Source organism: Bombus bifarius, unplaced genomic scaffold, assembly GCF_011952205.1.
Source record: "Bombus bifarius isolate JDL3187 unplaced genomic scaffold, Bbif_JDL3187 scf7180000009201, whole genome shotgun sequence".
NCBI classification, from domain to species: domain Eukaryota; kingdom Metazoa; phylum Arthropoda; class Insecta; order Hymenoptera; family Apidae; genus Bombus; species Bombus bifarius.
The window spans coordinates 1,428,975-1,447,371 of NW_022884966.1; the positions used below are offsets into that span (position 1 = coordinate 1,428,975).

An 18,397-nucleotide genomic window follows, 5' to 3' on the forward strand; every position below is an offset into this window, starting at 1 on the left:
TATAGCTTTGATTACGTAACGTGTAATTTTAGCAATGTATTTTATGTGTATATACAGGGTATCTTACACAACTGGGACAAGCTGTATTCTTAAAACAGAGGAACATGAAAGAGTATGTTATAAACGAAAATTAAATACTCTGTTAGATGCTGCAAATATTTCTATATTGCCTTAATAAGTTAGTCTACTTGAAAAGTGCTTTTCAAGATGGAATTCTGTTGTCTTGTAATGCAATTGTCTTGTACATTATAATAAATTATGTTTTTTAGGAACATATTATGATAGCAAAAGTTGGTTATATTGAATATGCATTGGAAAAAGGATTTATTAATGAGCGTCCAAAAAATTGAAGAAATAATATTATATAGAGGTAATAATGGGTAAATTGACATTGATTTAAAGATAAAAACCACGTAACTTATAGACTGGGTCAATAGTGTTTCAAAATGTGCTGGAGGGATCCGAAGATTTTGAGGATCATTTTATAATAAGATCCTGATCTCAAATGAACGAAAGTATTTATGTCCTAAATCTATTAGTTTAAATATTATTTCAATTTTATGTTTATTGAATATTTTTGTGTATCATAACACTGCTATTATAGAAAACAGCTCAACTATCTCATTGATTACTTTGTGAAAAAATATTTTATAATGTTCAATATGAACAATTGGTTCATGTTTATTGATACATAATAATGGCATATTACTACATCTGATATATACAGAAAATATAATAAAGAAAATTGAAAATTGAAATAATTTTTAAACTAAACCCTTGGAACATAATTAACTGAATATTTTTTTATAAAGATAAATTAGATTGATATCCATAAGGTATAAAATACTATATAAAAGGGCATAATTGCACTTTTCAAGTGTACAAATGTATAAAAGTACATATAAATAATGTAGAAATATATGATATTTTTTAGTATCATTCTATTTTCTTTTTTAATATGAGTTTTTATTTTCAATTGTTCTAAGGTTCTTAATCATAGATTAAACAGCTCTTCTTAATCATAGAGGAGACAGCTTATCTCAATTGTATATTCGTTTATGTTTCAAAACTAGATACGAAATTTTATGTTTATACTTAGTAATCTGCTACATATACACAAAGTGTGACCGAAAGCATTGCATCAACTGGTAGAAAGTCATTCTTTATATAAAAATAAATCGAAAGTGTTGAATAGAACCTTTTTATTCAAGATTTAATTTCTATCTTGAATCTAATAATATGTGCAAAATCACGCAGACAGTTTATATAGAAACAATAGGAACTATAGTATCAAAATGAATTTTCTTGACAATTAATGTAATTTTATTCTACATTTTTGATTTATTTTTACATAAAAAATCACCTTCTATCTACTTAATAGTTCCTCCAGCCCTGCCCTGTATACATATATATACACACACACATGTAATAAAACGGATTTATTTAATTAATTTTCTAAAAGAATTTCTATAATTAATTTTTCATTAATGTTATTAATATGGCTACTAAGAAACTGTAACATCAGAGAATAAGTAAAGAATAAGTATGCAATGTGCATATAATATAATTCTTTTGCCTTGCAATGTAAAATTTATTTTTATTTAACAATTTTATGATATACATATAAAAATAATACTCAAAAAGTACTAAGCAACTGTTACTTTACAAAGTAAAGAAATCTAAGCTAATAAAACTTAGTTAACATAATATAATGGGATTGGTGCAGGCATATCATACTCAATGTAACTGCCATAATCGATCATCAAATACATAGAAAGCAATGCTTTCATGAAATATGCACATATAAAATAGATTGTACTTCATGTTCCATAAATTCAGTTTGGTGGTAAAAAAGTACTGAATTTTACTTTTAATGTTAATATGTGTGCAAAGCAGACACATTTGATTTCAGTAATAACATATAAAAGATAATGAAAAAATTTTAAATAAGCTAAGAATCGTTTTTGTTATCTTTCATGCGTTTCTAATCCTTATATAGTGAATGTTATTGTACATAATAAAGCTTTACAATATTTTAAAATAATGAAAATTTTTCAATATTCTTGGTAATTGTTAGGACATATATATATATATATATATATATATATATATATATATATATATAACACAAAACGTACCGAAAAATATCGAACTGCAATATTGAAAAGTGACTGTTAAATTTTCTTTACTTCGCTGTATCTATTTTAGTATTAATTTATCGAATATCGTAACAGAAAATGTCCGATTTCTATGACTAATGTAGCAATAATTTATTATTTCAATGTCTGCAAATATTTATATCTGTACGTGAGAGCAGTAAATTGTGTATATACAAGATTAATAATTATAAGACATGTGTATGTACCACATAGAGTTGTGAATATGCAGCGTATCTCGTAATAATTATTTAATCAATATTGAATTAATAGTTTAATCAATAACATATTCTTAAGGCGATTGATATAATTAAATTAGTACAGTGTATATGTTTATTTTAAAATATAAAATTGGAACAGTGAAATATCTAAATTAAGTTAACACATTGCGTACGGCGCTCTGCGTGCTTAACGCGCTCTCAGGCTCCCTTAGCGCACACATTTTTTATCGGCACAGATCTACCGATGTACTGGCTATACTGACTGATTGTTTTTACATGCTTAGAATGTTAACATTCAGTTTTTTTGCTAATTATTTGTCACAAGAACGCAAGGCTTCGTTATACTGGTAACATAACAAAAACATTTACCTCTGGTTGCTAAGTCATCGATTCAGTCGAAAAACATGAAAACATGAAAACATTGAGATATCTCGTAACCCGTACGCAATGTGTTAAGAAATGAAGTTTCAATGTTATGAAATTCTCTCTCTCTTTCTTTCTCTTTTTGTACTTATATTAAATTAAGTGCAATATACCTTTAATCAAATTATTATAATTATATTCGTTGCTTAATTTCGAGATACTTTGTATATATGTTCCAACATAAAAACGTTTTCATATTTGTATTGTTATGTAATGTTGTACTAAAGTAAATTTAATTTATTTTATTCGTTACTATTAAAAAATACTGACTACAATATATTAAAGTTATAAAAGCAATGACAATTCTTGCCAATATGGAAAAAAATTAATTAACTTGTAAATTATTTTATGTGAAAAGTCAAATGTATAGCATGTCAAAACACAGTAGTACTCGATAAATAAAAAGAAATAAAGCACTAAGACAAAACATAAAACATTTTTATAATATTTATTATACAGCCTTTCCATACAACTGGAATTATGTAATATGTGAATTGATATGGTACTTGGAATGATAATAAGCAAAGCTTACATGTTTAGGTTTAATTTTTACCTTTATTTTTAATTTTTATGGATAATTTTATAGAACATAGTATAATTAAAGTAAGAAAGTAAAGATATCGTTTTTAAAACCGAATTTGGCAGTAAAGGCAGCTTTTAAGAGCGAAATATACATTTGAAATGGTGGAAATCTGCAATAGTAATATTTCTTATTTTAGAAAATAAATATCAACTTGTTTACAATTTTTATACGTACTGTTTGATGCGCAAAAAAAAAGTAAAAATTTTCGTTTTAGAAACACGTCTATACTTCCCAAATCGCAGTGTCACCTGTGTAAGATCGTTATGAGATCATGATCCTCGTATGCAAGGGACTAACTCTATATTCTGAAACAAATCCTTAATATGTAATTCGATAATAAATAATTAATACGTAATAACGTATAATTACTGGAATACTAGTTCCATCGTACGTGTCCATTTTTGTTTATGCAGATTTGAACGATAACATGATATTAGATCTTTAGAATTATTTTCATTTCAACTACTTATCACCTATGAGACGCAGCCTTCGATACAAACATGAAAAAACGCGGGAAGATTATCCAAGAAACAGGTATTTCCACGGTGAAGATGGAAATAAGCGATTACAAACAATTTGGCCACAGTCTTTCTATGTATCTTCAGGAGGAGTGGTCTCCCCTAACGGTCTGTGGCGGATTGGTACCAACAGGACGCTGACAGGTCGAGGCATCAACGCGGTCGTAACACCTCCCGGGCGATCCGCGGGTACCAACCGCCAACACCAGAGGACTACTACGACGACAACGAGTCTGTCTGTCTCGCTAGCGGTCGAATATACGATGTCACGATACAAATACCGCACCTAGCGAAACTCCCTCTACGTCTAAGGCAGGGACTACCGGGTATAGCCTTACTGACGAGTCCACCGGTAGTCCCGGGACGAAACACGAATTCTCTTTTCACCTAGCTCCAACTACACTTCCTACAGGTCCAATCAACAGGAGGATGACTCCCTGATTACACCATCAGGGAGAAAACGAAGGAGTACTACGAATAAGATGGCCTCTGGATTGTCCTACCAATCGTCAGGACGATCACCATGGAGGGTTTTAGCCGGTACGAATCCGACCTACCCGGCGTCCTCTCCCGGGAAGTGACGACTCCCCTTGTCCTCAAGGTCCCGGCGTGACTCTTTTAGTTTTGCAGCACATGTTTTTCAAGACTCTCTTGAAACAAATCTCCGTGTCTACTCCTACCTACTCGTCTAGTCAATTACTTTCTCAAATTATTCGTTAAATTTAAGGATAAAATTATCTGGGCCAATGCCCTTCATAGAATATTTAAAGTAATAGCTTTTTCTTCCGGTCATACTGGTGGTCGTAGTACTCGAACCCAAACCCAACCCGAATCTTGCGAAATAATATACCAAATGGATATTGTAAATTCGTAAACACTAAAAATAACGTAGATATAATAAATAAGATGCAATTTTTAACGTTGTTTGCGAGAAGTGTAACGAATGAAATGGAACTTGTATTCTGTAATACGATAAAGGAGTTTATTATATTTCATTATCCTCATAAATTAGCTATCTGTTTGACATTATATTTATGTTAGAACACGTATGATGATGATGATGATTATCATTTCTTGAGTTCACACCGGCATAGATCTTTGTTGAGTTTAAAATAGGGCAGGCAGTTATCTTCGCCATAGACATCGTTCTTTGTGCTGTCGAGGAAGCAGAAAGGCATCTCGTTCCAGCAATCTGGCCGCATTGAAAACTATAGACACAGAAAAACAAGTAATTAGAATCGTAAAGGTAAATTAAATACATCTTATAAATATAAAATTTATATGGTAATTTTGCAATAAATGAACCGTATCTCAAAACAGTTTAGAATAATATTTTTAACCTCCAAGTAAAAGGTTAGAACGACACTCTTAATGTCTAAATAAATGCTCGAATTGTGAATATTATATCGTACAACCATTAAAATACGAAGAGTTATTTTAGCATAAAATACGAATTAACAATTTATATTACATCTTACAACTTTACCTTAAAATTTTCTATTATTTAGGCTAATTTTTTGCACGTGAATGAACTTGTGGAAGTAAGTCGTTCATTTCTTAAGAAGTGAAAATATTAATTGCGTACGAGCATAATGAAATTAAGAAATTAGTAAAAAGAAGACTCGATTAGCTTGATTTCCGAGAGATTTCCTCAAATGAAACACTGCAAACACGATTATGTGTGTAAACGGAATACTTTATTAGTTTAATCGTAAGTTTGATGTTTTGAAATAGAGAAGATTAGATATGCTATGAAAGGTATATATCTTTTCACACTCGGTACAAATAATTATTAAACGTTACAAAAATATGATTAGTTGTAGAGGTAATTGAAAGAAGACGTATTCTCAATAACAAATATATAGTAGATTAAATGGAAATTAATAAAATATTTTATATTAATAGTTTCTATCGTTGTAACATCTTATCTATTATCCTACACTGTATATTAAATCTATTCCGATTATTCGTTTTTTCGTTTTTTTAGGGAAATGTTATTTTTCGCGAACACAGACAGTATAAAATCTTGAAAGGTGTTTCAAGAACATAAAAAAATCTAGCAAAGAATCGTAAGTAGCGATATGGGTATTTAAAACACGAACAAAAATACAATTTACCGCACATTTTCGAAATATATCTACGTATAGCGAAATTTATAATATTCCCATTTACCGTACTTCTAATTAATTCTACTACTATTGAAAACAGTCTATTTATTGCTCGACCTACTAAAATTCAAAGAGGAAAAATGTTAAAATTCGATTTAGCGATCGGAGATGGTTTAATTGATATCGTTGGAAACTGGGTACAAGGATAATACATATAATTATAGCGCTTTATAAACTTTGCTTCTCTAAATTAAGACACTAGAAATGAACGATATTGAAAACGATACATTTCATATTCATGTAATACGTAATTTAACGCCTTTGTGAAGTATAAAGCATTAAAAAATATAGAAAACAATATTACCTGGCAATGATCGTAAATTATCACCATTTTGGACGTCGACACACAAGTGTTGACATTTTTATAATAATGGCGGCCAAAATCGCATGGAAGTTGGATATGCAAGTCGTTGGCAAATCTAATCGAGAAACTCGAATGATCGAGTGTCTCACTGACTTGTGTCACAGGTCCATTGCTGTGTACCAATGCTGCAATAGTTGCGTTCAACTGGGTCTGATCATAGTAAGGAAATCCATCTCTGGCAAGGGTTCCTGGCACAGCAATGCCCATGACTAACAGCATCGAGACCAAGAACACCATGATCAAGCGTGCACTTAACTTTCCAAACATCGTGTCACTCAGTGTGTCACTCAATAACTTATTTCTAGTTTCTCCGTGTTATATATGTTTATTGTAGTTACCACTTATCGCCATGATAATCTACTTATCTTTGTTCATTTAGCCCTGATATCATTTTTTAGATTTTCTTTCTGCTTCCTTAACGACAGCAATGTAAAAACTATCAAACGCTAAGTTCCGTCTGTTATCATATTTTATTAGTCGATGAAAATTCTCTCTCAATTGCAGAAATGACGGATAGATGTCGTAAGCAAAGATGAAAATAAATCTTTTCGGCAAAATAACAGTATAATAGTTTAATCTGTTTCACCACCTGTCTATCGTTTGAGTCCGAGCATGTGACTTTTACTATTTAGCCGTATTTTCTCTGTAATGTACATACTCTGATTTCAGTAACTCTAAGTCACGCCGATATTTGCTGAACGTCTCGATTAACTTCATCTTATGATCTAACTATTGCTTGTAAGTGATTCATTCGATGCTACGAAAAGAATAGATTCGAAAATTTCAGTGCAAGTATTCTTCGAACCGTAAAACAAAAGCCGCATAGAAACAAACGATACTTACGTCTGATTTGTATGGGATTTCGACGCAAACGCAACATAGTCGAGTTAAATTGTATTTCCTTCGTCACTGAAATTATTTATGTACAAGATTATTCAAATTCTACTTGTAAATAGATGAAACAATTTGTAAGAATAAAAACGATTAATTAATTGCAATCATATCGGTATATCGCTATTTTTCAGAAACGAACAACACTAGACTGCAGATTTTGATACAATTTCATATTTTTGGTACAGTTACTAAAGAAACGGAACACCTGCATAAAGATTTCCCATTAATATATAAACATCCGCTGTCTAGTTATCACAAATGTATTTTCAATCTTATGAATTAATTTTCAACATTTGATTTAATTGAAAAAGTAATTCTGATTTGTTAAAGCAAAGTACAATTAAACATTTTTATGAATTATGGATAAATACTGATTAATTTTGTTAAATGAAATTTTTCAAGATTCACGTTTTATATTATGTATATGTGTTTTTAGCACAGTTCTTGTAATTATTGGAAATATTTGAAATATCTACGAATGAAAGTTTACGACTCTCTACTTTCTACTACTACAAATGAGCGTCTAAGTTGATGTAGGTATGTATTTACTTTGCAGATGAAAAATCTCACAATTGCTGCATCGTTTTCAGCGCGTTAAGTGTAACAGAGTGTAAAAATGCCACCTGTTACTGACTTTATCGGCGTGACACCGTTAGAAACGATGACATTGGTTACGAGCTCACGTGCCTACATCTTTACTGTTAAAACTTTTCATTCATCGATTCCTTCAGATACCTACTCTTACAGTCAAACGGTGTATTCATGTCAAAAGTATCTCAATTAATATTATAAGTATCTAAATAAACGAGGCATACGAATTAAAGATATAATAGAAAAGCTGTAGCATTCGTATAAAATACGCAATGAGAAGCATTCTTGAACGATTACAAACGAAGAGCGTGGTTCTGAGTAAGTCTGACGTATCATGCTATCATAGCAGTTCTGTGACAGGCGCACTGACTCACCGGCTAACCAACTAGTATTTGTCAGACCGTGATACGATCGGGTCTGTTTCGCGATTGTAAACTTTAAATGTTGAAATTTATGTCTCGTGATGATATATTGTGATATTTGTGCCTGTATTTGTATAATATGATGCTAGTGAAATTATTTATTGTATTTATGTGAGTGCTTCTTTTGTATATTTTCTTATATCCAAATAGTTGTAAAGAAGAAACAAGCAGGTGTTTATCATTTACCAAGCGCGGTAAGTGTCGAAAACAATTCATGTTTACTTTTTCAACCTTGATAATCGTGTACATTGTATAATCAAATGCATTATAATTGTTTATTCATTTCGTCTAAACATTTTGTTAATAATCAAATAAATATGGACACAGGATTTTCCTGAGTGAAGGTAAAATTATGTAGACATTTTTAATCACTATTGGTGTTTATATTAGTATTAATAATAAATAAAATGTTATTAATGAAAATAAACTTTCCTATTATCTAAGGTTATAATAGGATAATAAACCAAATATAAAATAGATTTATGTATTTCTACAGAAAAGGATTAATTGTTTGTTATAATGTAAAAAGAAGATTAAGCATAAATGGTAAAAAACAACGATTGAATAGTTAATTTTATTTCCTTGATATTCTAAATTATCACCGATAAACTTTCTCCATTTTTATATCATATACAAGTCTAAGCACGTATGCTAGGCCTATAAGCTCTCTAATAGTAAATGATTGAAATAATACCACAAGTAGAAATACTATTTTTAAGGTACTATTATATTTATCTATTTAGTTTATCCCTGAGTTTAGAAGTTAGATCATTTCTCTTTCTTATTTTAAAGAAGCGATAGGGAGTTACAAAGAAGAGAATTTAAAAAGAATAAGAGTACGATCCATTAAAACATACAATTGCAGTGAAACATTCTATTATGCTCTTGTAAGTTATAAGTTATTGTTTTAATGATCAGTACTGATGATTTTTAACTAACAGTTGCAATATAGTGGCATTTCAAATATAAAATGATTATGGACATTTATGTTACTTTTTTGCAAACAAAGTTAAAATCAATTTGTCTAAATAACTTTATTTCAGGCTACCTATTTTATCACAAATATTAAATACTTAAAATGATATTATGCATATATGTATATACAGTTGAAAATGATATAAATAATATGAATGAATTGTGAATAAGATAATTGGAACTCTGGGGCAATATATTAATAGAATTGTAAGACTCATACAAACTCATACATAAGTACCTTTATTATGTTATAAATGATTTATGTTGTTCAAACAAGAGTTTAGTAAATATATACTTCAAAATGATTTCGCTTATTCATTGTCAGAGGAATAAATAGAGCAAGATTTTAGTTTCTTGTTAACTAATCAGTTAGTAGATTCTATACAAAAATTATAGCATAAACTTTTTCAGTTATTAAAGTTTATAAGATATCTATTTGTACGATAAGATAACTTTGCCTTGATAAGATTATACCCCATTTGTATTGTGATTGCCTTTACCATAGTTTGGTAGAAACTATGCATTTACTACATAAGGAAGTAATTTCTTACATATTTATAAGTATGTATAAATTATATATAGTATCCATTATATTTCCAGTTTTGAATGAGTTTTAAGTTTAATGTATTGAAACATTAATAAAGGAAATCTCTTAATTATTAAAATAGTTTGTTTTATGTATAATGATTGTTATTTACTTTTTAGATTTCAATTCTAACAATTATTGGATTAAAATATTTAATTCATAATTATATCATATTTGATCAAGTCCAAATTAATTCAAATTTATTTTGTATGGTTAGGACTGGATCTTATACAAGACATTGTACTTTTATTCGTTATATCAATATATTATATATAACAGTTATATAAAAAGGTATATTTATATCATTAGAACTGATTATATTATATCATTGAAAAGTCAAATAGATTGTAAATAAACAATTACACGTAATCTGTATAGTATATTTTTTGCCAATTGTTTTTTCTCATTGCATACCTCATGACGGATAGGGAAATAAATAAACAAGATTTGTAATAAAATATTTAATGAAAAAAATCTATAATATACATAAAGGTAGGGTAAACACACTGCTTGTATGCTCCTAGAACTTTCATGGAGATAATTATTTATAAATTATAATTTATTACTCGGTTGTTTTTTTTACGGTTTTTTGTTGTCTTCTTACAGATAATCCTATTGAATTTCATTCGATTAAATATAGACTAGATTAATATTTCTATAATGCAATCATTATATAAACAATATATATTGCACCTATAGAATACACGATACGTACATATTTCTTAATTTTCTTACCGTATAACTACAATGAGATACAAAGATATGATTACGAAATACTTTATATGCATATTATTGCATGTATGATCCAGATGTTATAATTGTTCGGGAAAATTTAAAGTAAACAGTACAAGAGACTTTTTCCCTAAGGGAATAAAATAGTATGCAAAAGATTTTAGTTAATAGAAGAATATAAAGTATATCTGCTTATTTTGAATAAAAATATCGGCTTTTATTCGAGGCATATTATTTAAAAAAAAGTAGTAATAAACGATACCCGTAATTTAATTTAAATTCATTAAATTTCATTAAAAATAAGTTATATAAAAGCGAAGTTTAATAAGACTTTGCAGTCATGATTAAATCGTTTAAGTTTCCTAATATAGATAAATGCTTTTTTACTTTCTATATCAAAACAGGATCTTATTTTGATTATTCTAATGAAAAATTATTAAAATTTTTATTCTTATTAGATTAAAATAAATAAGAATTTTATATTTGAATATATGAATTTATATATATATGCATATTTTTTTAGCTTCACATGCAATGTTTAAAACGATGACGAACATAACTCTTGAAGAAATATTGACAACATTGAAAAGCCGGTTATCTGTGTTTAGCACGGTATAATTTGTTACCTTGAACTCAATAAATTGGACGAGGTGGAATATGCCTTGAAAGAAATAATTGTCGCTGTTAACGTTACTTTGCTATGTAAGAATATATGGAGTCCGTTCGTTCTTTATTATACGCGGTTACTGGAATATTCTCCCGAAAGATATCTTCGATAAAAACACTTTTCATAAATTTTGTTCTGACAGAAAGAAAAGGAGAACAATTGCGTATATATATATAGAAAAGGCAGGTCTCATCGATTCCAACGACTTTGATATACATACATATGTTATCAAGGTCAGTATCCTAATAATAATCATAATCTCACGTATGCATATGTTGCAATAAAAACGTCAACTCGGTAAATGTATACAGATACTGGCTATATAAATTATAGATATAAACAAAAGACAAAGATTAAGTCTGGGTTGGGCAAATTGCCGTAAATGCAGATGTATGTAATTTTGAGCGAATAGAAGCAACGCTGAAACGACGTCCGAAGGGAATCCTGATTTCTGCGTCGATACAAGTTGATCCTGATATTCATTCGTCGATACAGATTTGTATACATTGTAACACGTATCGTGAAATGTAGATGTCGATGGCTGCTATGCATAGGTGAGCCGTCATCGATGCGTCGCGTTATGTTTACGTTAGGTTTTCACGTATCGTGCTCGTTATGTACAGTGGAACTTTGCTTATCCGCACCTCGTTTATACTTTATGCAAACCAGTCTTTGTTTAGCTATACTGTTCAGTTATATGAACTCATAACTAAGCCTATTATTCGAACGATTTGTCCCTTCACATGTTCGGATAAACGAAGTTCAACTGTATTTCTCCTTTGATTATTTGAATTATTGAAACAAGCCTACTCAAATATACTTACGAACTGCAAATGCTTCTGTGGATAGTATTGTATTTATGCGTATATAGAACATTAAAAATATTTCATATAACGTTCTTAAAACTAAAGTTAAAGAACGGTTACATACATATATGCAGGATGTCTCCGAATTATTCATCTTTTCTACATTGTAGCAATCTTTTTGCTCAAAATAAGCAAGTATCAGACGACTTATAGATTGATGATGATACAGAGCGCGATTTCCACTGATCGTTTAATAAATTTTACAAGGAGTAGCATAAATAAGACACAACAAATTTTCAGACATATGGCCAATGCAGAAAATTTTATTTTTGTTTCAGATGTATCATTGGCAGAGTCAAAATGTTAAAGTTTCCGGAGTGGATGATATGGTTTTGCTCCCGAAAATTACCGAGGATGCTATTACCGAAAATCTTCGAAAGAGATACATGGATGACTATATATTCGTATCCTTAAATAATTGTTACAACAGCAATAATTCTTTATTCTAAGGAATATATCGTTATACGTATTATATGTATAATTGAAATATCTAATATAATGTAATGTTTAATATATATGTATTAAAGAATATTATATTAAGATATATTAAGATTACGGTAAGAAATTTAATAATGTATACGTGTATAATACACCGAAGCTCCTGGATATTTGCGGAATAAGATTAATAATGCGGAATAAGAAGGTAAAGGATTAAAATGTTAAAGGAAGAGATACTATTTTTAAGCGATGATACTTTCAACGGCAAATCTGTATAAGAAAGATTTGTATAATAAACTAGAAAATAGTAAATTAACCTTTTCGTTGCTGAAAACGTCATAAAACGATCTATGTTATTATGTTACGCTTCTGATTTTGATGTTGCAAATAAGATCATATTAATTTCCTTAATAGCTATTAGACATGTATTGGTCCTGTATTAGTATCGATTAATCCTTTTAAGCAAATGCCATATTTTGGAGATAGGGAAATAGAAATTTACCAGGGTGCGGTAAGTACCAAGCGTACGTAATTTATGTAGTATCTAAATTATAAACGTCATAGTCGTATGAAAAGATTTTAATTTACGATACTTGCGATTAAATCAATTTTCATCTGTTTCAGGTACCATATGAAAATCCTCCACATATTTATGGATTAGCAGACAATATGTACAGAAATATGTTAATCGATAAGGAAAATCAATGTGTTATCATCAGGTAAAATATATGTCCTTGCATGAAAATAGTACTTCTAAAATAATTATTTTGCTCTATGAGGTTTAAAATATGCCAAGTGCTTAAATTTCCTTAGCTGCTTAATAATTAAAAATAACTACAATTTGAGAAGAAAGATGTTGTATAAAATGAAAAAGACAATGGACGTATTATTACTTTAGACGGAGATATCGTTTTTATTGTTTTATGTATGTATTTATATGTCCTGTTAAAGTGTAATGGTTTATGTATATATACGAAGGATCTATTAGTGCGTTATTGATCGTAGGGAGATCTGCTGTCCGAAAATGCTTGGAGCGCACCAGCTTGTATATGCTACGACTTACTGTTGCAATCTGCTATTGTAATTGATATGGAAATCTCTTTCGCTTAAACGAAATATCAGTAGCATACAGGTGTATAGTAGGTAGCAGGTAGTAGGTAGTAGTTGTACATGAGACTATATTTAATTTATAAATTCTTTGCGCCAAACGCGATATAAAAAACCTTGGCCAATATCTATAAAGGCATATCTTGCTTTCTTCAAGATTATTTCCTATTTGCTCCATCACAGAATGTTGTTATCGAAATGTAAACTGATACTGTGGAATGAGATTATTGTTGTGAATCATAGGTTTTAGCTATTTCACGATAGAAGTACCTTTGATAATATTGCGAGTAGACAAATTGGTCCTACAAGAATACGAATCATTTATCGCAGCTTGGAAATACATAAATAATTCGTTAATAAGAATAACGTTTAATCGCACGTAGAATAGATTTTTGGCAAAAAAGTGGTTGTCTTCTTTGTTTCTTAAATTCAATACGGCCTTTATATCTGCTACGATTAATATTAATAATTTTGTAATTTCACTATATAATTTTTGACTTTTTCTTCCTGACAAATTGTAAGTTGTCTTTTATAAAAACTAGTATACTTTCCGATTTGTGACACGTTAAAATAAAATTTCTTAGTATATTATAAAAGTATCGGTGTTAATTGCTTCTAGAGTTTAGAGAGTAAGTATACAAAATAATTATACATAGAAAGTCAATCTGTTTCGTAGGTCGTAAGGATTGCTAGATTTGCTGAACGTAACGAGAAATAAGACAACTTCTTGTTAAAAATCTGTCGTACGATTAGAAATTATCGTTAAGAAGAGATAGCTTAGGTATTTTCAAGCTTTATAAATGGTTCGTATTTTCACAGAATAAATCACCATGATATTCAAATCATCCTCGCTGATACAAAGCAGCAGATACAGAGATAGTGCTATGTACGTATAATAATGTATGTAACTGTGCACTGTACTCGTGTACATACATTATGTACTTCGACGTATTCTTCGAAAGTCTGGCAATTTTACCCTCGCAATACTAAATAAACAATAATGTTTGTAGTCGGCAGAAAATAATGCGTAATCAAATTATTTTATTTATTTCGATTTTACAGTGGAGAATCAGGTGCTGGTAAAACAGTTTCAGCAAAATACATTATGTCATACATCGCGAAGATTAGTGGTGGTGGTACACACGTGCAAAAAGTAAAAAACGTCATTTTGGAATCTAATCCTCTTTTAGAAGCTTTTGGCAATGCGAAAACTATGCGGAACAATAACAGTAGCAGATTTGTACGTTTCATTCTAGATTCCTTTTATTTTATTAAGATTATTTATTTTCGTTACTTATTTATTTTATTTTAGCCATTAGTTTTGTCACTAATTTAAATGAAAGTAGAAAATAAATATCCTTAGGAAAATAAGCAAGCATTTTTTAAAAATATATTTCTTTCAGGGGAAATATGTAGAAATGCAATTCGGTCCTAGTGGCCAACCAAGCGGGGGAAAGATTTCGAACTTTTTGTTAGAAAAATCGAGAGTCACTTGTCATAATATCGATGAAAGAAATTTTCATGTATTTTATCAACTTGTAACAGGTGCAAACCGGCAAATGAAATGTAAATATCAAATAATCTTTCTTATTATCGTTGGTGGGATAATTACAAATTTATTTGTTATATTTTATTTTAGTCATACCTCATTAGTCATGTCTCATACAAGGTATTCACTCTAATGATCTGCAAAGTCTTTTTCGTTACGAACCGCAAAAACTTGAATACTTTCCTTTTCTGTTACCGTTTACGGCTTGTGAAATTGTACAGTTTCCGTTTTGTGATAAGTTATCATTAATTTTGCATCGTATAAAGTACGAATGACTCATCAACGTCTTACGAGAAATAACGAACAAGCTATACACGTAGCGTTTGCAACATATTGCACTAAAAAATTGTTCATTTATTTGTAACATTATTTTAAGTTGTACGTGTTGATATTTATTTGTATACCTTTTTTACATCGTATGATAAATTTCCTACGAAGAAAAGATTGGGCAATCGTATATTTTACTCATAAACCGCATTTCGAAGAAAACTTACAGGAAAGTTACAGGAAACTTTTTGAATTATACATTTCTTTCCTCGTATTGTTCGTTAAGCGCAATTAAGAGAGAGATATAACTTGTCTGAGCTATATGGAGCATTATTTTCACTGCTACAAATTTTTAGTATTACGTGACAAAAATTGTTAGGCTTTTAGCAATGTAATATTTAGAAAGAATCGTGTAACTTTACTTTAGAAAATTTTACGTAATCTTGAATGTTGTCATGAGAAAGCAGTATTTCAAGAATGTTTGCTTCCTGTTATTCGTTTTAATAGAGATCTATTTTTATTAACTACCTTTTTATCGGAGTTTTTTATCTTATATTGGACTTTTATATCGGATTACATGACAAAAAACATCATGCAGACCGATACAGTGAACACCACATTGTATAGCATGAACCTTGACGCGATACAGGCGGAGACAAAAATAAGTGGACAGAGTGCGAAAATAGGTATGAATGAAGTTTCCTTGAATACGTCTGTATAGAAAGATATCTAAATATAAATTTCAATTATCTATTAAATAAACTATATACTGTAAGGATGCATAATAAATAAAGCTTAATTATACAGGGTGGTTGGTAACTGGCGGTACAAGCGGAAAAGGGGTGATTCTACGCGAATTTTTTTTTTTTTTTTAAATTTTTCCATCGAGACAACGATCTACAGTGAGATCCGTTATAACGAGACGCGATAAAGTGCACGCGTACCGAGCCAAAATTCAAAGTCGATTTTCTCGAAAACAAAGCCTCGAACGAAAAATTTTTATTCTACATTTTCGACTTCTTTTTTCGCGTAGAATCATCCCCTTTCCGCTTGTACCACCAGTTACCAACCACTCTGTATAACAGTAGTACTAGTTCCATTAATTTTCATTCATACCTACTTCCACCACTTATCTATTTATTTTTGTCCGCGACTGAATAGTTGTTGTTTCTATGCTTTATGTATGTAAACCTTTATTTTTCAGCTGAACTTGGATTGATGGATGTTGATTATTATCACTACCTCAATTATGGCGAAGGGCATAAAGTCGATGACGTAAACGACGTTCACGATTTTGAAGCAACTTTAAAAGGTAAAAATTTGCGTTCCCGATTGTGTATATGTCCTGAAGATACCACAATGTATCAAGTCTGTAAGTATGAAACCGGAATTTGTCTATAGATGGCCCTAGCTGATAATGTAGTTATCACGAAACTGCGTCATTGATACCAAAAGTCTTTGTTGACATCTCGCAAACATTTTCGACTCGGAACAATACAAGTTTCATACAACAGCGTAGTTTGTAATAGCGTCGAACATGACAAATTTTGTGTCTGGAAACTACGATTTGCGGACAGCATCGATTTTCTGTTACCATTCGAAGAAAACTGCTGCAGAATCGCATCGAATGCTCGTCGAAGCTTACGGTGAGCATGCTCTTGGTAAATCACAGTACTTTGAGTGGTTTAAAAAATTCAGAAGTGGCAATTTTGACGCGAGGAACGAAGAACGTGGAAGACCACCGAAAAAGTTTCGAGACAGCGAATTGCAAGCATCGTTGGACGAGGATGACGCTCAAACGCAACAACAACTCGCTGATCGATTAAACGTGACACGAGAAGCCGTCTCCATACGTTTGAAAGCCATGGGAAAGATGCAGAAGGTGGGAAAATGGGTTCCACACGAACCGAATGAAAGACAGCAGGAAAACCGAAAAACCACTTGCGAAATGCTGCTCGCCAGATACAAAAGAAAGTCGTTTCTCCACCGAATTGTGACTGGCGATGAAAAGTGGATATATTTTGAGAATCCTAAGCGTAAAAGATCATGGGTAGCTCCAGGCGAACCACCGACGTCGACTACAAGACCAAATCGCTATGAACGCAAGACATTGCTCTGTGTTTGGTGGGATCAGAAGAGTGTGATCTATTACGAGCTGTTAAAACCTGGCGAAACCGTTAATACCGAGCGCTACCGACGACAAACGATCGATTTGAATCGAGCTTTGCGTGAAAAACGACCAGAATATCAAAAAAGGCGACACAAAGTAATTTTGCTTCGTGATAATGCACCATCGCATACAGCAAAAGTTTCCGGTGAAGGAAACGATCGAAGCGTTCAGTTGGGAAATACTTTCGCACGCGACTTACTCACCAGACTTGGCTCCGTCCGATTACTATTTATTTGCATCGATAGGACACGCAATTTTTGACCAGCACTTCGCTTCTTACGAAAATGTACGAAAATGGCTCGATGACTGGTTTGCCTCAAAAGAGCGACAGTTTTTTTGGCGTGGCATCCACCAATTGCCAGACAGGTGGGAAAAATGTATAGCTAGCGATGGGCAATACTTCGAATAAAATATTTTTAATCATTTTCATACAATAAACGTGTATATACAAAAATTCCGGTTTCACATTTACATGCCTGGTAGTCTACCGTAGGTCTTATTTTTGGTCGTTAAAGGAATCGTCGCTAGAAGAATTGTATCGCTAGAAGTGCTACTCCTAAAATAAAATGAAAATTAAAAACTTACAGTTCTCATAATAATACGATAATATCTCGTCCATTGATAACAGTTGCTGGTGTTTAGAAATTTATTCTTATATTCTTACGTTTCCCCTTATCTTAAATTATCGATCGTTATTTTA

The 18,397-nt window shown here is 30.8% G+C and overlaps 2 protein-coding genes across 2 annotated transcripts in view; one reads left to right on the forward strand and one right to left on the reverse strand.

Moving 5' to 3' along the window:
• Window positions 1-4,820: 4,820 nt before the first annotated feature.
• LOC117214539 lies at window positions 4,821-6,748 on the reverse strand. The gene is made up of 2 exons (XM_033460720.1): window positions 6,374-6,748; window positions 4,821-5,109 (listed from the first exon to the last, which is right to left on the reverse strand). Exons 1-2 carry the CDS (start codon window positions 6,698-6,700, stop codon window positions 4,969-4,971), a joined length of 468 nt encoding a protein of 155 aa, XP_033316611.1. The 5' UTR covers window positions 6,701-6,748; the 3' UTR covers window positions 4,821-4,968.
• Window positions 6,749-11,209: 4,461 nt separating this feature from the next.
• Window positions 11,210-18,397, forward strand: part of LOC117214537 (unconventional myosin-Ie-like) — a 35,481-nt gene continuing 28,293 nt past the window's right edge. Inside the window, 7 exon segments of the mRNA XM_033460718.1 lie at window positions 11,210-11,533; window positions 12,445-12,570; window positions 13,026-13,115; window positions 13,229-13,323; window positions 14,774-14,951; window positions 15,115-15,277; window positions 16,732-16,839. Coding sequence (XP_033316609.1) covers window positions 12,445-12,570; window positions 13,026-13,115; window positions 13,229-13,323; window positions 14,774-14,951; window positions 15,115-15,277; window positions 16,732-16,839 — 760 coding nt within the window. The 5' untranslated portion in view covers window positions 11,210-11,533.

What these genes read in the sequence shown, in the direction of transcription:
- LOC117214539 (XM_033460720.1), bottom strand. Translation starts at nt 6,700, where the DNA reads ATGTTTGGAAAGTTAAGTGCACGCTTGATCATGGTGTTCTTGGTCTCG. An exon ending in TAATTTACGATCATTGCCAG is followed by an intron (nt 5,110 to 6,373) that starts GTAATATTGTTT and finishes CTGTGTCTATAG; the next exon opens with TTTTCAATGCGGCCAGATTG.